General features: G+C 40.2%; 2 protein-coding genes across 8 annotated transcripts in view; both read right to left on the bottom strand.

Moving 5' to 3' along the window:
• Positions 1-803: 803 nt before the first annotated feature.
• On the bottom strand, positions 804-14107 carry rab3ab (RAB3A, member RAS oncogene family, b). Its single transcript, XM_066647923.1, has 5 exons — positions 14025-14107; positions 8618-8845; positions 5041-5159; positions 3963-4087; positions 804-3316 (listed from the first exon to the last, which is right to left on the bottom strand). The coding sequence occupies exons 2-5, from the start codon at positions 8843-8845 to the stop codon at positions 3126-3128; spliced, it is 663 nt and encodes a 220-aa protein (XP_066504020.1). The 5' UTR covers positions 14025-14107; the 3' UTR covers positions 804-3125.
• Positions 14108-15909: 1802 nt separating this feature from the next.
• The window catches only part of LOC136671424 (3',5'-cyclic-AMP phosphodiesterase 4D-like), a 75000-nt gene continuing 64664 nt past the window's right edge, over positions 15910-26245 (bottom strand). For all 7 annotated transcript variants that reach the window (XM_066647090.1, XM_066647089.1, XM_066647091.1 and 4 more), the window contains 9 exons: positions 23064-23157; positions 21696-21868; positions 21138-21236; positions 20888-21052; positions 20703-20802; positions 20235-20389; positions 19985-20107; positions 19713-19895; positions 15910-19566 (listed from right to left, as the gene is read on the bottom strand). In XM_066647090.1, coding sequence (XP_066503187.1) covers positions 19135-19566; positions 19713-19895; positions 19985-20107; positions 20235-20389; positions 20703-20802; positions 20888-21052; positions 21138-21236; positions 21696-21868; positions 23064-23157 — 1524 coding nt within the window. In that variant the 3' untranslated portion in view covers positions 15910-19134. The remainder of the gene's footprint in view (positions 19567-19712; positions 19896-19984; positions 20108-20234; positions 20390-20702; positions 20803-20887; positions 21053-21137; positions 21237-21695; positions 21869-23063; positions 23158-26245) is intronic.

Here is a 26245-nt window from a genome sequence, read left to right as displayed (position 1 = left end):
ATTCACTCACACACAAACACACACACCTACGGACACATTTGAGTCGCCAATCCACCTACCAATGTGTGTTTTTGGACTGTGGGAGGAAACCGGAGCACCCGGAGGAAACCCACGCGGACACAGGGAGAACACACCAACTCCTGATAGACAGTCACCTGGAGCGGGAATCAAATCCACAGCCTCCAGGTCCCTGGAGCTGTGTGACTGCGACACTACCTGCTGCGATACCGTGCCGCCCTGTAATAATTCATGAAATTGTGTTTGTGTGTTTAATATAAATTTAGAAATCTTAAGAATTTATGAGAGTGAATGTTAATATTAATCATACTTCAAGCTAATTTCTAAAGGACACCGGTATTCAGTTCACAACTAGGAATAGGCCATGTCTGGGATATTAATTGCTTGGCTCAATTGTCTCTCTTTCTGAATAAAATCATCCACTGAATATATTATGAGAAGCTTTTAAAAGAGGAACCTGTGTAAAGTTACAGAAGGTTTTTCACCTCAAATGAGGAACATAAACAGCATTTTTCTTGCTTAAAAAAACAATTTTGCTCGAGGCCAAGGCTGATCGTCCTCCTCCATCAATCACCTGATCAGCCTGTCTCTGTTTCCATGGCAACAGCTGATGCAGCCCGTGTTTTGACGTCACGTTTCCCCCAAAGGGTATAGGCTATTTTTAGAGCGCTGCCAAGAAAAGGTTGTCCTCTGGTGCCCTCTAGTGCAGCTCTGCTCGGATATTCCTGTTATTACAGCGCAGAGGAGTGTGGACACAATTACAGCATTCAAGTTCATTTTACAGCACAAACTTTTATTTTTATTATATATTTTTTTTCATTTCTGCAATTTCCACAACATAGACAGTTGGTTTGGTAAATTCACCATTGAACATTTGACACCAGACCCCTTACTGTATGTAATTTTACTACTGCATAATAGTTGATAATTTTTCTTGAACGTACACTGAAATCCCATATTAAAAAAGAAACTGAAAAAGATGAAATAAATAGAAAAAACAAGTCAGAGTGCATTAAAACAAAACCAAGAAATAATACAGCAAAGTAACAGAGATGCAGAAGGAAGGAGCGTTTCGCCGCTGAAGCTCAGCATGGTTTCAGTGGTTCACTGAACGTTTGCTTCTGTTTGCTTCAGTTGCACACATTTTAATCTCTCCGGGTTTTTATTATGATGTTCATAAAGTAGAGCAGAGGAAACGGGCCAAAGACACGGAGAGTCTGCTTGGAAAAGCTGTGGCTATTTGGTGTCATATTGGAGCTGCATGGTCTTCTCAGTGCCTCTGTCTGATTTTTAAACTATCCTACTGCCCTCCACATAAAGACAGTACGTCTACATTTGTGTACCACAGCAAAGACCCATCTCTGCGAACTGAGAATTTATTATTATTATTTTTTTTAGAAGGATCCTAGAAGGATGTGATGAAATAAATTATAATACTTTAAAAGATATTTTCTCAATATTGCTTTGTAATAAAAGTGACACATTCATACACAAGCAGGCATACACAATAGCAGATAAAGCACATACTTTAAATAATCTTATGTTTTTCTTATCTCTTCTTGTTTTACCCAGAGTCAATACAGCACAATCCACACAGAAAACTAAAGAATTATTTACAGTTTTCAGGAAGACGGCAGAGCCAAGGAAAACAATAGCTGGGAATTATCTGTTGGTAGTAGAGAGGAGATTCACTGAAGTCACAAAAATATTATTTTGGGGAGCACTGGTTCTTGTTTGCCATCATCGCCTTGTATTTTCTAGCTTTATAATAATGCCTATAATTAGCTATGTCCCGACAATCAGCCCCACAAGTACACATTTACAGAAGATCTCTTTCTCCATATGTATTTTGCAGCACAGTGTAAGAATGAATGTCCTGCACTTGTTCAGTGCTTCACTGAGACTCCAGTCATTAGGCCAAAGCTATGGTTTGGAGGATGGAGATTTTATAGAAACACACCAGTGTTTTTCACGCCAATCTGAATCTGCTGAATCTGGAGCGAAAATTCGGAACAAAAACCACATTCACAATAGAAGCTGAAGCCCCGGCGTACGTATTTCTGAATCAGGGTTTTATCTAACAGTGCACTCAAGCTGCAGAGAACAGAGACTAGATCTGAAAAATACTGAAGCATTTCTTCAAACGTAGGCAGAATAAAAGTCCTGCTGCTACAATGTAATGACTGCAAGAACACATACAGAACAACTCTATCCTTCATATAGAAGAGACCGTTTGGATCTAAATCAACAGTGCAGGATCGTATATCTATCGGCCTAAATGGCTTCATTTCCTTCCATGCATTTTTACACTGAGAAATATCTGTGAATTACGTTTCAGTTTCACAAACCTCATGAAGGAGGGTAGATGGAGCAGTCCAGTGACTAAAAGGATGCACCTACAATTTGTAGCATGGGAGATTCTGTGACGAGCAATGCAAAGAATTACCACAAAAACACTAACATGACTTCTCTTGTTTTCTTCATAATTCTCGGAATGGTGTCATGTTGAAAAACGTTTTGGAATATTTTACTATACCTGTATCAATTAAATACTTCACATTGTCTATATACACATTTGGAATAAATATACAGAAATGTCTCTTCTAGTCTTTGTTCGTATTTCATTTAATAAAAAGAGAGCATGAGGACCAAAGGAATAATAGAAAATATACATAAAGAAGAGAAAGAAAGGCAAAAAAGAAAAGAAAAATGGCACACAACGGCCAAAATAAACGAGCGCTCAACAACAAAGCTAACACACAAAGTCATGATTTGTGCTTCGCGAAACTTAGGTCTAATCGTAAAATCGTAAAGTGTAATATGGCTTTCCCTCACCAAGTCTGAGACCCGTGGGTAGCAAAGTGGACGTATTCGTAAATATAGTGTCATAGGGAGCAAACTTAAATCATGCTCTCGGAAATAATCGGAACACAGTGGAAAAGAGTCAGGGAGAAAATAAAAGGGAATAGAGATTTTGTAGGAGGAGCTAAGTTTAGTATTATTTTTCTTTAATCCTTTTTTTTACTGTTGTTTTACCTTTTCTCCTGGATGTGGTAGTGCAGGGCAGTGTATTTGGAGAGGCTTTGAGGAGGGTGTTCTTTTAGCTTTTAGCACGCACAGTCCTGGTGTGGGGCGGCTGGCTGCTCGGTCAGCTGAGGCCCCTGTTTGGCCCCTGTGACAGCAGGGTCAGCGGCGTCCAAACTCTCAGACATCTTCTCACAGATGATGTCCACCAGCCGCTCAAACGTCTGCTTCACGTTGATGTTGTCCTTGGCGCTGGCCTCAAAAAACTCAAAACCTACAGCAAACAAACAGTAGAACTGATATAATTTTTTACATTTTCCCAAAATGTAGCCGATCAGGTGAAATATGTTTGGTCAGCGCTTTTAGTAAAAAATATAAGTTTTTGATTATTTTACATAACTCTGGAACAAAGAATAGTGTTGAAGATGTAAGAGCAGGGATAACTGTCAAAAATGACTTTATTGGGTGCAAGAGGGGTGGCACAGTGTTGCAGCAGGTAGTGTCGCAGTCACACTGGGTTCGATTCCGGCTCCGGGTGACTGTCTGTGAGGAGTTTGGTGTGTTCTCCCTGTGTCTGCCTGGGTTTCCTCCGGGTGCTCCGGTTTCCTCCCACAGTCCAATAACACACATTGGTAGGTGAGGTAGATTTAAAAGTGTCCGTGTTTGTGAGTGAATTTGTGTGTGTGTGTTTGTGTTGCCCTGTGAAGGACTGGCGCCCCCTCCAGGGTGTATTCCCACCTTGCGCCCAATGATTCCAGGTAGACTCTGGACCCACCACGACCCTGAACTGGATAAGCGCTTACAGATAATGAATGAATGGGTGCAAGAGGGCAAGTATGTGAACATCAGAATAAAATTTATGTTCTGGATTTGTGATTAAATGGTTAAAAATTTGTCCCAATGATAAAGAATAAACTTACCAAGATGTTCAGAGAGTTGCCGCCCTCTCTCAGAGGCAACCACCCTTTCATCTTCCATGTCACACTTGTTGCCCACCAGAAGCACCTGGGCATTATCCCATGAGTATGTCTTTATCTGTGTAGACCTGTTAAATCAAAGGCATAGACTGCTGATTGATTGCTTATTGATTATTTCTGGAGCATCAAGATGTGATGCAACTTTGATAATACAATACACCACACAAGTAAAAGACAACAAATATCCAAATACAGATATAACATATTTTTAAAGAAGGAAATAATTTGAGCGCCTGGTAAGATTTTTTTTGTTTTGCTCCTGGGGCGCCCCCTACTGTAATTCAGATTTACAGTGGGGTGTGTGTATGTGAACTCCTCCCTTCCTCCGTGCTCCTGCAGTGCTGAACCTGGATTAGCAACAACAGAGGCTCTTTTTTGAGGTATACATAATACTTGTTCATTTAAAGATCCCAGGTTCTTTAGTAACTCTCCAGTAACTAAGTGCTATAGATGATATGCTGTAACAGTAACTCCTTCATAGTGAATTGAATTAAACTGTAGGATGAAAGGGTAGCTAATGGCTGTGATGTCATAAACAGGCATACATGCCTGTTTTGCATATGATGTTATCTAATTACCACTTCTGAGTGTTGTTTGCCTTCCTTTAAGCTACAAATGTATTTTAAAGTCTAAGCTAGCCAGAAATGCTAAAACAGTAATTCAGCTTAAAGTTGCTGTTGTTGCTTGTGTTTACTGTTAATGCTAGTGTCATAAAAACATGACCATGAAACAAACACCAGGAAACCTGGCCTACATTCAAGGTAACCTTGTGTGATGGGAAATGGACACAGGTATGTGGCAAGGTCAGGTTGTGAATTAGTAACCACAGTGGCATACCACACTGCCCACTGGAAAAATGCCTCAAGTGTACATCCCGCATAGAACAGTTTTAATTAAAAAAGAAAAAGAAAAAGGGAAATGAAACAGTATTTATCTGATCTTTAACCACGTTACTCATCTCTAAGCAAAATAAATGTCACCCCACAACTCAGAAATAACAGGTCAAACACAGGCCACTCACCAGTCCTGTACAGCAGCAAAGGATTCTTCATTAGTGATGTCGTACATGAGGATGAAGCCCATGGCTCCCCTGTAGTAGGCTGTAGTGATGGTCCTGTAACGCTCCTGTCCTGCTGTGTCCTAATCAGTGAAACAACACATCACTTTGAAGAAGAATGATTATTCAACACTTCACATTAGCCTTGGTCAGAAATATATTTTGTAGCTGCAGTGCTCCTCAGGCTCTGATATGATTCAAACCACACTCACGAAACCATGCAGACAACCAATTAAGTCACTCTGCACCATGCCTGAATAGATTTGGCTGAGAATTACCTCTGTGTGGTCATACTCATTACACACTGCCAAGAAAAATGCTAATTTAACTGAACATAATTAATCAAGAATTCACCTAATTACAACATCATCTCTGATGAAATTATACAATCAGCAAGACTGGGACTCTCAGTGACAAGCCTCCTACACACAAGAGCTCAAAGTCTACAGAGAAATAGGAGTGTGTGATATGGCAAATACTAGATTACAAACACTAGATATTGATGTACATAGTAAAATGTTTAGGAATGTGGTGTATAGCACCTGATAGAGCTGTGTGTTCATTATATATAAAGAGTACCTTTTTGTCAGTGCCAACTGTACAATGAAATTATGCCTCTGCATCTAACATATAGTGAACACTAGTGCACACACACACTAGTGCACCTACACCTTCAGAATTTCTTCTGTAACCAAAGGTCTTAAAGCGTGCGCTAGTGTCCAGCGCCCACTCTCGCCTCACATTGTTTTCACGTGTATCTGAACCCAGGATGAAGGTGACCTGTAATGGGGTTGATGACGATTTTATATGAACTGAATTAGCATATTGATTAATGATTGATCAAAGTTAAGCAGCCAGGACTGACATGAGGCGACTTTGGGATCCATGGATTTTATGTTGTGTGCGAAGGTGGATGTGTTTATTGCAAAATGGATGTATTAATCAGGATTGTGATCCCCTCTGCTGCATTAACAGCCATTACTCTCATAGGATGTTATTCTATGAAAATGATACGAACTTTGTGTGCACAGCTGTATAGCTGTGTCCGCAATAGGCGCACCTTAAATTAGTTTCTTTATTTGAATACCAGCTCTTGGATTGGTCGACTGAGTATCTGATTACCTGTGCACACGTCTAACAATCAACACAGCATCGTCCAGTCAGCTTTGCCATCCAAGGTTACAGCTCCCATGCTGGTAAGCAACTAATGCTAAGGGACCTATTAGGTTACCAGAAAAGCTGTAATGAACAGGAGAAGGACTGTTTCCTGTCTCCATGACACTGAGCCCTGCATTGCAACCCAGTATCTCATAAACAATCCCTGTGCTAAAGCAATACATGCTCCATCTGTCTCTCCACGCGCATTGGAAACGTAATCATAAACACAAGGTCTAAAATGAACAGACCCTTACTCTTGAGGTATTTTGGTAAGCATTGAAAAATGTCATTATTTTCAAGTAAACCCATATTTGCATAATTTATTCTAGCTAATAGTATATTAAATTAGATTTACATTAAATGAATATCATGTACTGACAGGTCTGAGTTTGTATGTCAGGCATGTTTTGATGTAGATATATCACATATAATGGGGAGTTGCACAACAACTCTTTATCAATTATAAATAACACTACAATTGACCCTCTTCTACTTAAAAACACAAATGTATATGTATATGATATGTTGGGTTTAACAGTGATATCAGAATCACATCTGTAATGCCAAAAATGTTTTTAAACAGTCACTGAGAAATGAACAAAAGGATTTATCTGGCTGAGATGTGCAGGATGTAGTGTGTAATGGGGCTAATGGACATTTGCCGAGCTCCTTCTACACCACTCTATACTGTGCTGATGTGTCAGAGAGGTGGAGCCATCACAAAGAGCCTGTGTGATTTTCTGATTGGCCAAGAGTCCACATTAGTACATCAGATTCCAACTACACTACACACACACTTACTGCCCTCCCTCTGCAACTAGGCCTTTAACCACCACCCAACATTAGTGCCCATCATCTGTTCACCCAATGTCAATGAAAGATGTGTATGTTGCTTTCCTATGGACTCTTATGTTTCAGTAGCATTCCTTTGTGTTTTACCTAACAAAGTTTCCTGGAAATGTTCTCTATTACTAAATGATATATATTTCCTATATTACTTACAGGATGAATATTTTTCTATTAAAATAAATACACATTCTCATACATATCCTTGAAACTCTTTGAACTAACTAAAATAAAGTGTGGATTCAAACTGATATTACATTTGTGTTTCTAATCAGAAGGAGAGAATGTACTTTTAACACTTTTGTTTACGATTGTTGCGATGACGGCTTGTTCAGTGGGTAAATTAAGAGAACTAATTAATCAGGAATCTAAAGGGTACAAATTAATCAGGAACCTAACCTGAAAGTCTCATCTAATGGGGAGGAGTTTTATTTCTGCGGTCACCTCACATAGAAATACCACCAGTAACCACTAGATTCATAAAGCTTTCTTTTTAGCTTAATACTGTACAGTATTTGTGGAGAGCTTTATCCAGGAGTTTATTATAAAGGTTCCTTTAATAAAGTTTCTTTGCCTCTTCAGCGAATCATCAATCAACTGTGGTCATAAACAAACAAATTGCCATTGCTTTGCCCAAATTTAACCAGTGCCTCATTAACTATACATTTCATTCATTCATTCATTCATTTATTCATTATCTGTAACCGCTTATCCAGTTCAGGGTCGCGGTGGGTCCAGAACCTACCTGGAATTATTGGGCGCAAGGCGGGAATTCACCCTGAAGGGGGCGCCAGTCCTTCACAGGGCAACAAACACACTCACACACACACATTTACACCTACGGACACTTTTTGAGTCGCCAATCCACCTACCAACGTGTGTTTTTGGACTGTGGGAGGAAACCGGAGCACCCGGAGGAAACCCATGCAGACACAGGGAGAACACACCACACTCCTCAGACAGTCACCCGGAGCGGGAATCAAACCCACAACCAGGTCCCTGGAGCTGTGTGACTGTGACACTACCTGCTGCACCACTGTGCCGCCCCTATATACTTCAATACATAATAATAATAATAATATTAATAATAATAATAATAATAATAATATTCTAATGTATTTTTCTAATATATTCTATTCTAATTCCCACTGAGAATCCACTGAAGTCCCTGCCTCTCAAAAATAAGACCTTTAACATGAGAGTTTATGTAAACAAAAAAAAAAAAAAAAAAAACACTCAAAAAAAGAAGTGGGACTATATGGAACAAAACCTAAGGCTGATTGGACCGTGATACTTAGAGGCGGGACTACAGAGCCATGGGTTTTTACTGTAGTAGAATGAAAGAAAAAAAATGTCCTCCCTTTCCCTTTTGGTGGTGTCGCCCTAATGAACAAACCGCCCCATGTTGATGTGCAAATAAATTAAATAACTTTTCATTGCTTAACTGTTATGTTTCCAGTTGCCAGTGATAAGTGACGATAATTTTACATTCCACCACAATGCCATGCCAGCAACTGATGAGGAGATGAATTCTCACCCAGATCTGCAGCTTAATCCTCTTGTCGTTCCTATAGATGGTCTTCACCTTGAAGTCAATGCCCACCGTGCTGACGAAGGCCGGAGTGAAGGAGTCATCGGCGTAACGGAACAGAAAACTGGTCTTTCCGACACTGCTGTTACCGATAATCAGGATCTTGAACATGTAATCAAAGTTCTGGTCAGAAGACTCCTTTTGGCCATAACGATTATCTGTAGCTGAAGCCATCTGAGAGAAAACAAAATGATTCTGTCACTGTCAGAACCATAACATTTATCTAAAAAACAGTAACTTTACAGGAGAATCAAAACCTATTGTTCACTTTGAATGTAAGTTAAACATAAGGCCATTTCAGTTGTCCATTCACTCCACACACACCTACACACACAAACAAATTAAAACACAAGGGTTTCTACCTTTAGAGACGATATGCATTTTGCACACTGTTTCAAATGAGTTTCTTCTATTCGTATTCAACAAATGTGTCTGTCATACTCATGAACTGAAGTCTACTTACATTTAGATGTAGAAAATAAACACCACATGGCAAAAATCTATCACAATGTTCATTCATTCATTCATTCATTCATTCATTGTCTGTAACCGCTTATCCAGTTCAGGGTCGCGGTGGGTCCAGAGCCTACCTGGAATCCTTGGGCGCAAGGTGGGAATACACCCTGGAGGGGGCGCCAGTCCTTCACAGGGCAACACACACACGGACACTTTTGAGTCGCTAATCCACCTACCAACGTGTGTTTTTGGACTGTGGGAGGAAACCCACACAGACACGGGGAGAACACACCAACTCCTCACAGACAATGACCCGGAGCGGGAATCGAACCCACAACCTCCAGGTCCCTGGAGCTGTGTGACTGCGACACTACCTGCTGCACCACCGTGCCGCTATCACAATGTCGAAATACTTTATTATTTTACATTTAAAAAAATTAGTAGGTGTTTTATAAAAGTTGTTGGAAGGAACTGAACACATAAGAAAACTTGTGATGTCATTTATCATGATAATATTATCAAAGCCTCATCACCTACCCTTAGTAGACATGGGTTTTTATGGAATCTGCTTTCTCATAAAGGTCAGTACATGGACAAAGCTGGTAAAACTCTGCTGTACACTATTAAATCCAAAAGCACCTCCATCAATCAAAAGGGCTTTTCATCAGTGAGATTCACTCGGCACAATCAATTATCCTCAAAAGGCATGGAAGAAATCCATAAGTCCCATCAGCTGTGAGAATGAAAATGCACTCTTCACTATGAGGATGATGACGGTGACTGCTGTTACTACTGTAACTCTAGCTCTAACGTCTACTCAAGATTAGTTCACTTTACGGCATTACAACACTGTCATTACATAATCTCTCATGACTCCAGAGTTTCATATTTATCTTTTGATCGTTTGAATGTGTCAACTCCCATTTTCTACATAAGTACATTTCACATTGTACATGTTTTTTTCAAGTCATGTTAAAATACGTTAATAAGGACACTGTGTTATTGCTTTAAAGCACTGAATTCTTATTCTTCATTCATTCATTCATTATCTGTAACTGCTTATCCAGTTCAGGGTTGTGGTGTATGCAGAGCCTACCTGGAATCATTGGGTGCAAGGCGGGAACACACTCTGGAGGGGGCGCCAGTCCTTCACAGGGCAACACACACACTCACACATTCACTCACACACCTACGGACACTGTTGAGTCACCAATCCACCTACCAATGTGTGTTTTTGAACTGTGGGAGGAAACCGGAGCACCCATAGGAAACCCATGCATACACAGGGAGAACATACCACACTCCTCACAGACAGTCACCCGGAGGAAACCCACACAGACACAGGGAGAACACACCACACTCCTCACAGACAGTCACCCGGAACGGAAATAGAAACCACAACCTCCAGGCCCCAAGCTGTGTGACTGCGACACTACCTGCTGTGCCATCGTGCCGCCCATTCTTATTCTTGGCTTTGACTGAATGACAAAAGGCTGCCTCAAAATATGGCAGTCCAGTTCGCATGTTAAATGGCAGAGCCAAGAGGCACATTTTGGAAGGTCTGGTGGAAATTCTAGTGGCAGATCATTTTCTATTTTTTTTTATAGTTTTGTCTCCGCTCATAAAGTGCAGAGTAGTGTTAGTTGGTTACAGAACTGCTTTACATTTTTGTTTATGTTACTATTTGTTAACTGATTAGTTATCTTTAGGGTGTACACCTATGGACCAAATAATGCTACAACTGAAAAAAAAATCTATATCCCTTTTACTTTTTTAAAATTGTTTAATAAATGTTAAAGTTTTTTGAGGCATTACTTTGTCCGAATATTGGACTTATATTGGAGTTATTTTTAAACATATAGCAGAAAATAGTGAAAGGCAAACTGTATATCTGCTGAAATCCTACACTTAAAACTGAACAAACCCTCAAGCACTGTTACACACTATTACTTTACGCCTGAAACTGTAATAACTAGTGAGCAGGGTACATGTAATAGGGTACATGATGAGGTGATGAAAACATGCCACCAGGTCATGTAACAACAAAAATTAGTCGAGCAGGATTGAAACTTTACTCTTCCAGACTTGAGAAAAGAGATTGCAGGTGCCAGGGCTTGGCATCAATCACTTAGCTCTGCCACGCTGGATCAATACCTGATACAATGCCATCGGCATTGGTCCAATCTGGCTCCCCAGCAGAAGTCTAAAAATAGACTCCCTGATAGTGTTTATTTGACCCCTATTTGACTGAACCAAACATGATGCGCACTGCCCATTGTCCTTAAAGCTATGATACAGCCTTGACAAAATAAACTGACCTTTGGGCACCTTTGGGAAAGTGTGGGACATCACAGAATCAACTCTTCTCAAACTACAAGCCTGCATTTCTAAGACGCAACATGACAAAGGTAAAATTTGATCGTAATCAGGATGATTCAGAGGTTAGAACTGTTTCCTGCACCAGTAGATATTTGAAGAGGCCTCTGACACAGCCTTAACTGCCAAAGACTTCTTAAAGTCACAAAAGAAAAACAGACAGGAAAAATACAACATTCAGCTGGTGCTGGCACCGGTGATTCATAGAACTTTTGTATTCTATTCTGCTCTGTTCCAGCTAGATGTAGCCTATGAGCTAGGGTTAGAAATTTTAGACACCTATTACTTGCTGGACAGAGATGCTGGTGGTCAGCTAAGCATCTAGTACCCTATTGGGTTTCAAGAAACCTGATCTTGAAATGCGGGTAAAGCAAAGTAGAGCAGGAGGCTGAGCTCATTCAGGATTTGACCGGGTATCTGCAGGTTAAATAAGACATACCTGATGCCTGAAGGCAAACAGCAAGCCTTATATTTATTTATTTCTCCCATTAAAGATTCACAATGTTTTCACAGCCTAGATGTCTGTCATAATTACATTAACATCTTGATCATATTTACATCATGTCCTTGTATCATATGAACTGCTGTTAATGGAACTCATCAGAAATGTCTTAAAATGCAGGGTGTACTAAGGGCTGCTATGTAGGAGAGCTCTGCATAAAACCAGAGCCTCCTGGAGTGCTTCAGATTTCAGCATTTCTCAAGATAACAGAGGGCTTGAGCACCCTAAAAATAGAACCTCACTTTTAGGCTCACACAATGCAGAGACTGTACTGGTGAGACAAAATGCTGCAGCAAAGAAACTCTGTTGCTTAGGGGATGGGGTTATTTAGTGTCCCACAGTTTTTTGCAAATGAGACAAAGTGGACAAATGCATTGGTCTTAATGCAGTGTCTCATAGTCCTTTGTTGGTTCCTCAAGGAAACAACTGGCACTGTCAAAGACTTGGCTTCTGAGTGATTTCTGTCTATATTTTATAGTATCACCAATTTGCGACCTCAAATTAAACCTGAAAATATATGTCTCTGTAAAACATCTAATATTAATCACAGAGTAAAAGGTTGGGGTATATTTTTGCAGTGATTGGAGTCTTGTAAAAGTTTTTATCTCCAGGAAATAGCACAGTACAACCACATTCATAAGTAGATGAGTATAAAATGAACACGGACAAACTGTTATCATTAGCTAACAGCACAATTTGAGCCACGAGAGAGAAGGTGCTTCTATAATTTCATCATAATTAATCCCATTTAGTGCCTTCATTGTGAAACTGTGGATAAAATTCATGGTGCGCAGCTTTCGATGGCAGACTGCTGGTGCAGTTTGTGTGCCAAAATATTGTGATACTTATTATGTATAATGAAAATGTCATTATGAAATATTTTTTTTTCATATGACCTGCTCCCGAAGCTTTGTAGAAAGAATAACTGAAAGGAAACGACACATTAGAAAGAGATACATCTCCATAGAAACGCAAGAAATAAAGTGGGATACTCTGGAGTATCTGCACATGAGCTTTGCTTTGCCACACTCAGTGCCAACTGTCGGATACGGGGGTGTATAAAAGCTTCTAGTAGTGATCCGTGGCAGTCAGGCCTGACCTTACTAAAGCTTTTATGGCTGAGTGGCATCAAATCCTCACAGTGTTCAAATCTGGTGTAAAGACGTTCCAGAGAAACAGTCACTGTTGGAAAAGAGGACAATCTCACCATCAGTAACTTGCAACACTGGACGTTCAGGTGTCCACAAATCTTTGGCCACACAGTGCATCATGTATAGAACGTCCCCCGACCACAATCAGCCAAACCAATGGGAAGAGCAGGCGTCGAGGACCGTGATGTGTTGACCATAAGCGAGTACAGGCTGCTGGGTTCTTTAAAGCTTAAGGGCTGCAATATTACTGTGACTGAGGCCTTGAGAAGCAGGGAGAAGAAAACATGTGTAGCCTACAGGCGAATGCGGTTTATTTCAGAGAAAAGAACGGCGGAGAAATGCCGTTTGCAGCAAAAGCTGCATTTGAAAATGGAGCTGCTCGGGCGGATGATGGCGGTGGGGGTCGCTCAGTTTTATCGTTGACTGGGCCGTGCAGGATGCCTTAACCTCACCACGTACAAACACACGCATACACACACATTTAACACTATATTCCCGGTTTAATTAAGGAGATAATGGGGAGGTACGTCGAAAACAGGGTACCATATTATGCAACGGCGAACAGAAGAACATATGGCAAGAGAGAAATGTATTTCTGCCTTAATTCCAGCGCGTTTTCTGCGGCTCTGCGCTAAAAGCACATTCTCTGAGGTAAATTCAAATAGACGACGACCACATTCAGCGCCTTGAATAATCCACTGCAGATGTGGACACCAACAGAAGCCAGAGGATGCTTCTCTTCATGTCAAATGAAGGTTATTCTTTCATTAAAAGCAGCTATTATGGCGGAACTCATATTCACCACACACCAGCCTTTAACCGCACCAAAACACGACAAAAACACCGAGACATAAAAGCACTCTCTTACCGCTGGAGATGTTTTAAAGCCTGAATTACGCCAACGATGCGCCTCGTTCAGCACCTGCAGAAGCCTCGACGTCACTTGACAGGCGTATGACGCAGCGGGGAGGGGGGAGGGGCCACAGACGGAGGAAGGCGTGATCGACACTTTGAGGAGCCAATCGGAACGAGGCACGGCTCTGTAAAGTCATGTGAACGGTTCAGACTGCGCGAGCGCGGCTGGGCTCGTCATACATAATGTAGAGTCTTGGCCCTATCCGCTGTATCATTTATCAACACCAACCGCCGCAGAAACATCCCTTCGAAATAACATTAAGTTTAAGATTAAAGACTTAATTATTCGTGGGAATTACTTATTAACGCATAGGAACGTGATTTTAATGTGTGGGAAATACTTAAAACTTGGGAACACGGTGAATATGTGAAGAGGACTAGCTAAATAAGCCTTGGGATAAGATATACATTTCTGTGCTTGCAGTTTCATAAGATGGCGTCCTGGTTTCGATGTACCGTTCTTGTTATCTCCTGAGTTAAACTGAATACTCAGTTTGTATGTGGGTCGTACACATATTTACACATCTCGTTCCCAAGCCTTGATTCCCTAAACTAAACAGCCAGGTTGGGGTCATATGTGTTAATGCTGGCCCCACCGGCCTCCAGGGCCTGGGCTACACAACACGCCATGTTCTTGATATATATATATATATATATATATATATGAATTTGCTCCCCATGTCCCAAATTATCCAGAACCAATGCACATCTAATAATCTTAAAAAAAACAACACTTTAATTGTTGAAAATGAAATAAAATACATTATTACACGTGGCCGTGTCGTCGTTTACGGGAAAATGTAACCGAAGGCACCTTGTCTCTCAAGTTCTTTGATTGCCTGTAGATTACAAAACCCGAGTTAGAACTATTTTCAATTCATACGTGTTAGAACATAGAATAAGAAAACGCGGGACTTGTGATTGTACAGCGACACCCAGTGGCCACAATGTAACAGCGACACATTTGAACTGAATTTACCCTATTATTTTTTTTTTCTAAATATTAATTTTGCTAATCTTGTTTATTGAGCTGCGTTAAATGGCTTGTAACCTGATTCAATATTTTCTAAGGTGGAGTTGATGATACATTTTTAACCATTTAGTAAAAACTAATACATACAAGCACAGGATATTTTCCAAGTGGGTTTTTTAGCATGTAAAGAGTCACCCGGAGCAGGGCACGAACCCACAACCCCAGGATCCTGGAGCTTTGTGACAGTGATACGTCCTTTAGCAACATTGTGCTGGCCAGAAATAAATGTAAACATGTTAATTACATTTTCACAACTACGAATAAATATTCTTCCCTCGAGTTTTCTGTGAATTTTCTGTCTGTTAATCATTACCAGCTCCACAAGTCAATGAATCTGCCTTAAGCATGCACAATTCCATCAGCCACTGGTGGGTAAGGGTGAGGACCTGCTTTCTTCAAAATACATGAGGCCAAACCACTGTTTCTTTTTAAACTGCTGCTAATGCTAATAAACATGCTAGTTAGAAAGCTAACTGCCAGATCTGTTACATCAACAGACACTAGCTCATTCTGAACTGAGAAATGGCGGTGGGGGGCAATCTCCTAATTATAGGGCCAGTGCTCTGACCACTGTGCTACTTGGGCAAAATGGATTAATGATTTGTAACACATATAAAAAAAACATTACCACTATCTATGCATATGTAGCTGTGTATCCCTTAGTTACTAGACTGTATCCCGGAGTGAGACCTGAATGGCCAACCATATGTATCTCAGTGCAGAGACCATAATGGTGAAAGCTAGTCTATCTTTATTTCACACAGAACACACACACACCATTTTTCATTTATTTTTTTATTGACATTGGTTTCTAGAGAGCAACCTGAATTAATCTGGAGGTTCTGGCTTTGAGAATGGCAGACAAACATGTTGACACACAGAAAAGTAGCAAACAGCTTTATCTGAGAAAACACTCAGGCTCTTGAATCAAAAGAAGGAATTTCCTTAAAGAAGGAGCACAACAGGAGCAGGTGGTGTAACGTTATCTGCACAAGGAGTAAAGAGCACACTTGGCACATCAGTAAAGATAAAGAGAGAGAAAAAATGACATGCGAAACATGGCAGAGGTGAGATGAAGCATTTGTGCTGTTGTATAGGGAATGCTAGGACCTTCACACTGAACCTCTCTCCAGCTGAGCAGGGTTAAGGCTGTGTCCAGTCCACTGCCCTTAATGACATCTCATCTGAGAGAAAAAAAAGTGGTCAAATCCTCATTGCTCTATAACAATTTTAGTGTTTTCTGCATTGTATAGATAAAGAAACAAAACAAAACATACATTTGGGCAAAAAACAAGTACAGCATTTGTACTGGAAAGCAAAAGAGATATTTTACTATCAGAACCTCGTCCCATTATGTTTTGCATTTTAGTTTCTTTTTACTTCACATTTGATGTCCAGAAATAGAGAGTTCATGCGATCAGTTTGTTCATACAAAATATTAATCTGAATTTTGTGTGTAGAATATTCCAAAATGAAATAATAATAATTAAAAAAAAGCTCTAGAACTTGATTCAAAGAGAAGATATCTCCTGAACAGCAGGGAGAAGTATTCAGTCCACTCATTTCTAACAGGTTTGCCACTAGCCCTTTAGCTTTAGAAGCACTGCAATTATCTGGGATTCGGATTTATTGAGTTGTCCTGGAACATGAAGAAAAAACAAGCAAGCTGCTCATTCAGGTCAAAATCATAAGCCATCGCCTCCCAACCCTTCACTCAGGCTACCATTTAGCAGAGGCAGTTTGTAAATTGTCAAGAATAAATTGACGAACCTAACATAGCGAGTGTATTTGACTTAAACGTGTACAGATTTTCCACATTCGTGTAATACACTGCATCAGCAAAATCACTGCTAAAATGAAGTAAACTGAAAGACTTAATGTAATGAATGTTAATGTTGTGTATTATATCCATGTGAAAATGATGCACACCTTTAATTCAAGTGCCTCACCTTCAGTGTCAATTTCGTCTGCACAACTGGACATTAGACATAATAATAAAAACAAACAGTAGAAGGATGAGTGTAAGTGGTGTTTTGAGCTCTGAAAATTACACTTACCGGTACCCCTGAATATTTACCCCAGCTATACATACAACATTCATTATCATTCATAGAATCATTATTAGGTCTTTGTCGGGTCACTAAAGGAGAAAACTCTTAGAAAAGTGGAGGACTGGGTTCCACTAACTCCACTACAGTCTTGTATGAGCCACTGCATCAGACAGTACACAATGATATCACAGACACTGTTTGTGGTGAAAATATTCACTGTATGCAAACAAAAATGTACGTCTGTGCACCCACACTGGCCTTTTGTTTTCAGTCTGTTCCCTTATTTCTCAAGACCTTTAGAGAACAGAGGGACTGACACCCTTCTGATGTCTAAGACTTCTACAGAACATTCTAAGTAGTCGAATGGAACTTATAAAAGCTTACCAAGCTTCAGGTAATGTCCTCAGTTGAATCTAAATCTGATCAACAACAACAACAACAAATAATATCTAAAATTAATAATAATTAATATAATTATTAAGTAATTAAAATAAATATGCTGGTTATTTTAAACTCTTGGCTGTATTTTCCTGCCATCAGTTGTGAAGTTATTATGAGCAAAATGAAAAAAAAAGCCTGTCTGGGATTGACATTTTTCTTTACACTATATGAACATTTTCAACTAAAATAAATAAATAAATAAATACAATTAAATATCTTAAAAAGCACCTCTGACATCATTTTTGTACTTCTCACGCCGTGGCTCTAAGACCAGTGATCATTTACCATCTCAAATATCTCATCATGGAATGATCTCTTTTATATATAATATTCATAAAATGTTCATTCATTCATTCATTCATTCATTATCTGTAAGCGCTTATCCAATTCAGGGTCACGGTGGGTCCAGAGCCTACCTGGAATCATTGGGCGCAAGGCGGGAATACACCCTGGAGGGGGCGCCAGTCCTTCACAGGGCAACACACACACACACACATTCACTCACACACTCGCACCTACGGACACTTTTGAGTCGCCAATCCACCTACCGACGTGTGTTTTTGGACTGTGGGAGGAAACCAGAGCACCCGGAGGAAACCCACACGAACACAGGGAGAACACACCACACTCCTCACAGACAGTCACCCGGAGTGGGAATCGAACCCACAACCTCCAGGTCCCTAGAGCTGTGTGACTGTGACTAAAATGTTCATCAAATATTTAAATATTTTACGCTAATTTTACAGCGTAAAAGTTTAAATTCTTTCAAAATGTGAGATTTTCTACATCTTCACTTTGTGTGAAATCCTGAAATGACTCTAGGAAACAAGCAGGGGTACCTTGCTACATTAAAATGAAATCATTATTCATATCCTGAGGTTATTAGTGTCGTAGATTTTGTCTTTTCAATTTCATATTTGGTATGACTGTCACTACTCATTCACCTGACCACTTCCAAGTGGCTACAAATATAGAAAGTACAAATGAGTGCTAAATTAATTATTCACAAGATAAATGAATATCCTAAAGTTCCTAACCTAACTGTATGGTGCAAAAGATCCTAAACCCCGTAAGGTTACCATAAATATTACATGGACAGTCCTCTACAGACGCTGTGTGCATCACTTGAAGGAAGACTCTCTCTCTCAGAAGGACTCCTTGCTTTTTTTTTCAGTTGACCATAAAAAGGCTGGTTCGTCTTTAGATCGGTCATCCGTCATTCAGTCACAGAAAGGTCAAAATGGGTTTATGGAGCGGTGTGTGTCCTAGACACAGCTGCATCTTAATAAACCAGGTCAAAAAAGGCTTATTTGGTGGGAAAATATGTGTCTAACTAGTTATAAAGGAGAAATTAAAACAAGGAATTGTCTCTGGCGTGGTCCATGTTGTTTGTTCACTAGGAGGCAGCTATAGCCCCATTCAGCCCATCACAGATTGAGAACATGTCGTTTTGAAGAGTGCACACGTAATGAGGACAGCAGTGCTGGTTTCAGGCCATGCTACGTGCTAACTCGTTAACTGCTCTAGTCTTTCATCTCCTAGTCAAGTTCTCTGCTGCTGTCCCTGTCCGATGAGTCAGGAGATAACGTCCTGTGTCGGGGGCTTCTCACAGACATGGCCGCCAGGCCGAGGGTGTGGCTGGGATTTGGTGACGGGGCTCGATGAACCAGATGCCCTGGTTTTCTGGAGCTTTCTGCTGCTGGTGGGCTTTCAGCGTCTGACTCGCCTTCCTCCTCCAGCGTCAGCTCAAACTGGAACTTCTCTCCTGCAGCTCCTCCTGCACCCAACGAGCCACTCCCTACAACCTGAGAGTCCTGCTCCTCGGGCGTGGGTGAGGGGCTGTGGGGAATCATGCTCTGGTACCACTCCCTGTTGTCCTCCAGTGTGTCTAGAATATCCTGAGCATCCGGATGCACAAGGTCAGCCCACGTCTCCCACAGAGGATGCACAATGTAGTCGATGAAGCCCACCTACGCACAGAAGAGCACAGAAGAGGTGGGTTTACAGGCAAAGCCAGTATAACCAGATGGATGGTCAGATACACATACGTGGCCATGGCTGTGACAACACATCCCCAACAATTCTGACTATTATGAAATAAGACAAGTTTCTGCACCTGAGACTTCTCCACTGAGGCAGTGTGTTTGTCACACATGGGACTGATCTCCATGCCCCTGTCTCGCTCTCGATCCCCCTGTGTGAAATATTCCACCATGATGCGATTCGTCCACTGGCGATAGATCTCCAGAGGCTTGGTGGGGTTGCTGAGGTCAGCACAGTGGACCATGTTCTGAAGAACCTAAAGCCACAGAAAGACACGTGTGTTCAGTTCAAAAGAACGTACAGAAGGCACATCATAATCTCCAAAGCACAAGCCACATATCTGACCTGTATTCTGTCTGAGTAGTTGTCCAGCAACAACACTCCAAGACTGGTCACCTTCTTGGTCTCAACCATGGTCTTGAGGTCTGCCAGGAAATTCATGTGTTTGGACATATCCGTGGCTAACACCTGTGTTAAGACGACAGTTCAGTTTCTGTTATATAAATTCTGATAAATGATCACTAACAGAACGATAAGAACAATGTACTAAATGATGAGGAAGCTGCATGTAGGTTAGCATCAGTCAGTGTCTCACCATGTCAATGACCATCTTGCGCAGTGACTGCCTCTGCTTCTTGCTCAGGCTCTGGAAGATATCACAGTTTTCCTCCTGTAGTAGTTTGAAGCCAACCGCCAGGTGGTGGTTCTCCAACACAGATGCATCATTATACATCAGAGCCAGCTCAGAGTCTGACGAAGCCAATGGGAGGTTAGAGTTCAGTCAGTTGTTTGTCAACTACATAACACTGGCCAATTTGCATTTTTTGGAGATACACAGATTAATCTAAATATTCTGTAACTGTTAAATGTGCATTTGGCAGTATTCTGCAATATCAACACTGAAAAGTAAATATATCATGATAAGGATTAAAAATAATATATTTTACACCCTTAGATATAAATTGTTATAAAACCTGAAGTAATCGCTAGTGCACAAAACAGTGGAACATTTATTTTTACCCCTTATAACCTAAGATTTTACAGTAATTACATATAATCATACTTGTGTTTATGAGGAACTGGTTGGAAACTCCAGGGTGATCAACATCATGTATGGCACTAGCAAACAGAGCAGCCAAAATTTCAAGGTCAGTGAAGACGGCCTGAAATGAAGAAGAGTTTTATGTGGTCATTATTCAAGTCTGAAATCAAAGCTCTTCCTCCTAACTTGAGTGTACAATAACGCACCTCTAGAGCAGGTGAGGAGAGCAGCACATGAGTGGACTGTACCACATCAGCAGCATGGATATTATTGTGGTAGGCCACATCAGCATGGTAGTGGTCCTCTAGAGTCATCATGAAGGTAATGAAAGTATTAATTGGGATCTTAAATGATTTCAGCAGGTCTCGTTCCTTGAGAAGGAATGAACACAGGTCAATCGTCAATCATTGTGCATAAATATGTAATAATAAACAAGACAATGGACAAGTTTCATACCTGAAAAATGGAGTACATAATCACCGTCAGTGGCCGATTCCCTGAATACTCTGCTATTTTAAATATATCTAGGCCCCATCGATTGATGTCTTCAACTTCCTAGAATCAGAAAGGCTGCATTTAGTTACACATTACCCACATCTGGATGCAATTCCTATAAAAAGACTCAGGTTTGGTGTCAAAAATGTACTTATTTATCAGCCACAAAAAATGTAGCTAAAACTTAATGCAAGCTTTTGACTCAGTAATAACCTGTGTGTACAGTAAATAATCACACAATTAAACCATGAACTTGATTAAGCAAATAAATAAATCTTATATGTTTTTTTAAATGAAACTCTGATATGCTTCTATATAAAAAAGGATATTTATCTTTCATTGTTCATTAACTTAGTAGCCTCATTGTTTCAGTGCATATTTGAAAGTTTTTGCATGTGATAAACTACAAACAAACAAACAACTATTTCTAATAGAACAAGGGAACTCATCTTTAAACTAAATCTGACTGTTAAAAACCGTTCCTTTCTGTACTGACTGGAGAGGAACTGGGTGGCTGACCTTGGCCAGGAGGCTCTCATGCTCAGTGCTGACCCCAAAACGAGGGATGCAGCTGGGAGCCAGGCTGGGGCTGTGTGTGAGCTTCTTCACGCCACTGATCTGAGACATGGGGCGCCGCTTCTTCTCCTTTTCTTTTGGAGGTGGAGAAAGAATCTCCACATCGTGCTGTTTTTCTGTAACACACACACACACAAACGTAGCAATGATGAGAATGTACGTATACATGAAGTCACTACTGTAACCACTCCTTAAAGTCTTAAAAACGATAACTAGGAATGATAGATATATAGCTAGAATATTTATTATTTATTCACTATAAACTAATGTAAAAAAACACTGGACCATTTCTATTGGTTCATTCGTGCAGTGTAAAAATAAGCTGGTGCTTGCAAATGCAGTGATATGGTTTTGACAAATGACAACGTAATACTCAATGTAAGAGCAATCACTAAATGCTGGTTGTCTTAAAGTAGTTATACATATAAAAGCAGACAGAGGTTTAGGAGCTGAATTCCTCTCACCATTTTTGCCACAGTTTTTTCCCGGCAATTTTAAAATAAAATAATATTGCTTTTATTAATTTATCATCATGGGTATTTTTGATGCTCTCTTTCCAGCATGGTTCACACTTGTCACAATATCACTTAAACACCCACTGACGCACATGTAGCCTGATGGCAATAGTACAGTCCCCATGGCAACAACAGACAAAGTGTTGAGGAATATTTCCATTCTTTGAAAGCACTCCTCTGTTTTCCCACACCTACATGCTCAATGATAGATGCTGATACACTGCTTGCAAGATCACTAGTCAAGACATCAGGCTGATTCTTCAGACTGACACATAAACCTGTCTATTTCTGTGATATTATCTACATTCATTAAAAATATAATGCTTAAAATGTGATGTAACAAAGCGAAAAAGTCTCATGGTCTATTCAATTTGTGTTACAACAAACAAGAACAAGAAACACATGAATAAGCATATAATTTTAATGTGTCACATTTTATACAGTGGGTAGTGCTGCCCTCTACATGGCACACTGGAGTTCAGTTCCTCACCTGGGTAAGCACACCACGCTACACCATTAGGAATCCCTGGGGAGGAGACCTAATGTTATATTCACTTTCCTTTGTAACATAATCCTGCAGCTCACTCTGATTGTGAGCATCTGCCAAATGTATGTAAACACAAGTTGAACATCGCTGTTAAATTCCATATTGATTTATAAAATGAAACCCTGAGTGTATCCTCAATAAGAATCAAATGCATTTAGCATGATTATGTGGTTTGATTATATATTAAACAACTGAGCTCAATTTATCACAACTAGATCTTTGACTGGTGCATGTCACGTAGAAACTCACCTAAAAATGTGCTTGCTATAAACTCGGACACTTGGTTTCCTGAGCGGCTCGTCTCTGACAACTGCGTCAGCTCTCGGTTCAGCATCCTTTTAAACTGCACACAGGACACAGTGATGGATTAGTGACTCCCCATTTAGAGATAATTCATCAACACAGAATTAATTAGAGGTGATAATCGTGTTTGAATCGGCTGAAAGAGAAAAAACACACGGACTTCTTGCCAGAGTTAAATAGAGATCACAAAGAATTAACTCCGCTCTGTCAAATGTTTGGATCTCACCCTAATTCTAACACGCGAGACAGAGTTTACAGCACTGAAAAACAATCTACTGAATGCACTTCATTCTAATGTGCATCATTTGCACACATGAAAAACATATTAAAGTATATCAAACATTTTATTGGTAAAAGTAGGCTGAAAGAAAATGTTTGTTGTTGTAACATTTTATCATTATGGGATTTATTTTTAAATAATTGATAGTGATTACATCATTAAAAAAAAGGTTCTGTACCATGTGTATACACAAAAATAAAACACACTAAAATCCACCAGATTTACTGCATTATATACAGCTTCCCTAGAGTGCAACATTAATACATGCTACATAGTTCAGCTGTACACCACTGTACAAACCTGTTGCCTAAAAACACACTTATAATAGAAGCCAAGAGGTCTGAGCTATATATACCTTTAAATATATGTTGAAAGTATTGTCTGAAGGTATCAGATACAGTACATGGAGAGTTAGACCAAAAACACTGATATGTTTCCACACTAAACACTTTAGTGTGGGTAGATGGAATAGTGACAGACACCGCCAGTCTACTGTATATTACATTTAGATAAATGATAAAGAAAAGAAGAGTTAAAAACACTTGCTGCTTGCATGTACAGAGTGGCGGCTGTGTGAGGAGGCAGGACCCTTTATTCAGACACTACGGCTGTCTGAGAGGAATGCCTGCTCAATGAATGAACCCCCTGCATCTCTGCAGAGGCTGTTATGTAATCAGGCATGTGGCTACGAGAGGGAAGTCTTACAACTAGGGGCACGCACACACGCACACAAGTTTGCATTCCATCCTATGTGGTGTATTTCCACTGATTAGTGTAGCGATATAATACTCTGCCAGCATCTAACTAAGCTGAACTTCACAAACAAAAACAAACTCTCTGGCCTTCAACATTTTAAATTAAAGACGGATTACACTGTTCAATATAAAAAAGAGCTATTTTTCAGCAGAACGTTAAAATCTATTTCATCATCCCAAGGTAATCACTAAAACATGGCCAGAGACATGAACATAAATATTACATGTTTTTCCTGATACCAATTCGTATCTTAACAATTCTGATCTGATATTTCCTTCAATAAAATTTAGCTTGAAAATAAGCTTAACTGAAGTTTAACTCAAGCCAATTCAACATTTCTAGATGTCAGATCAATATCATGTGTTTTATTATTACATTGCTCTACATGTACATGTGCATGCATGCTGAGATATTAATCCTGCAGTGTATAGATACTTCCAAACTCATTAAAAATATTTCTCTGCTGAGTGTCTGTCCGCTGTGATGCTAGACTTGTTGAGCAACCCTCGGTCCTGCTTCAAGGGTGCGGCATCCAGTCCAATGTCCTTTTTATTTTCTTTTTTTTTGGCTAAATCAGACCATTACTCCTGCACATTTAATACAATCTCACAGATGTATTCATTTAGTTTAATCTCTGAAAGATGCACTGTAGAAAACATTCATTTTTCTAACCTCACTTTCATTTTGGAAAAGGTTGTCAACCAGTGGATAACACAAGCTACTTCTGCACTTACCAGAGTCTGAGTTCCAGAGAACAAAAGCTAAGCCTGTGGCACTCTGACACGTGTGAAGCCATGCTGCGCGCAGACTGGAGAATAAGTCTATTCAGTACCACGTAGAACTACCTATAGAGTGATATCACTGGAATTCCACTGTGGTCTGCTGAAGCATGTAATCCAAGATAAACCAAGGAGAGAAGAGTGGACCAAAGCATCAAAAGCCCAGAGTCTGCATGCCTACACTGAAGCAGCATGTGCTGATGCTGGGTAGTCTGCAGTGTGTGTAAATACAGAGATGGAGAGACTACTATGAAGACCCCGTCCCCCCTTCCCCAGCTTTACACCGCATGCTGGACAGCTTCCAATCAGCCGCTCCTGACAACAGAGGCTGAGCTCAAACACAGCATCTGATTGGTCGCTGAGCAGAGAGGGAGGTGTGTATATGCACGTGGGGCTTGGTGTGTGCGTCTGTGTGTATGTGCATGCCTTGCTACATGTGTGTAGCATTCACGATCTGAGTGAAGCAAAATCCCAGCTCCATTCATAGAGCACAATATTAAATTTAGAGAGACCTAGGATTCGAGTGCAAATAGATAAATGGTTAATATGATTTCTGAATTTGCAGAAGTGTGTAATATACAATCAACAAATAAAAAAATTACAAAATGTGATCCACCGGAAAGTATAATATTCCATAGTGAAATACTTTTCCCAATATTATTTAGTCTTAACATTTTATATTTTCCCGAATTCCATATTTGGGAAATAATTAGAAATTATAGAGAATCTTAGAATCTTGTTCTGATGCAAGAAGAAACATTTGTGTATTTACACTGAACTAAGGCATTCAAAGTGGTTTGATGTGAACAGCTGACTGAAATGCTAATAGGATGACTATGGTTTTCTGATTGGAGATGAAGTATTTGCTAAAATTATCCAAAATATAGCATCCCAAAACAAACCACCCTAACGTCCCAATGAATGAATTGGGCTGAGACAGAGTCCGAGCGCTTGACACATTTTTGTGAGATCCTGAATGCACAAGGATTGTTATGTTGGTAGTCTATTTATAGCCCCAAATAGTTTTCAGTCAGGCCCACCCAGCCCCCACCCTACTGCATGCATCCATGTGTATATAGCGTGTGCTTCCAAGTCGAGAAGTTCCACAAGGCCGTTCAATGAAGGAGTCATGCAGTCTCTGAGAGGGCCAATCAGAGCGCGTGTGGTGGTCTCTCATGTCATCAGATCCACACTGCAGTTCTCATTCACATTTTTCAACACACGACTGGGGAAGTATACCGTGTGAGAAGTGAGTTAGCATTTGCATGTGCAAGGAAGCAGAGAGGGGGAGGGGAATGTGCAGACTGCAGCCA

The sequence above is a fragment of the Hoplias malabaricus genome, chromosome 16 (assembly GCF_029633855.1).
Source record: "Hoplias malabaricus isolate fHopMal1 chromosome 16, fHopMal1.hap1, whole genome shotgun sequence".
Taxonomy (NCBI): domain Eukaryota; kingdom Metazoa; phylum Chordata; class Actinopteri; order Characiformes; family Erythrinidae; genus Hoplias; species Hoplias malabaricus.
This window is presented reverse-complemented; position numbering and strand designations above follow the sequence as displayed.

Bases quoted from the DNA above. Each gene is read 5' to 3' on its own strand.
- rab3ab (XM_066647923.1), bottom strand. From the start codon at position 8,845: ATGGCTTCAGCTACAGATAATCGTTATGGCCAAAAGGAGTCTTCTGAC. The intron at 5,160-8,617 runs GTGAGAATTCAT...TTCACTGATTAG, and splicing joins GGATTAAGCTGCAGATCTGG to GACACAGCAGGACAGGAGCG. The intron at 3,317-3,962 runs GTAAGTTTATTC...TGTTTGCTGTAG, and splicing joins GCAACTCTCTGAACATCTTG to GTTTTGAGTTTTTTGAGGCC.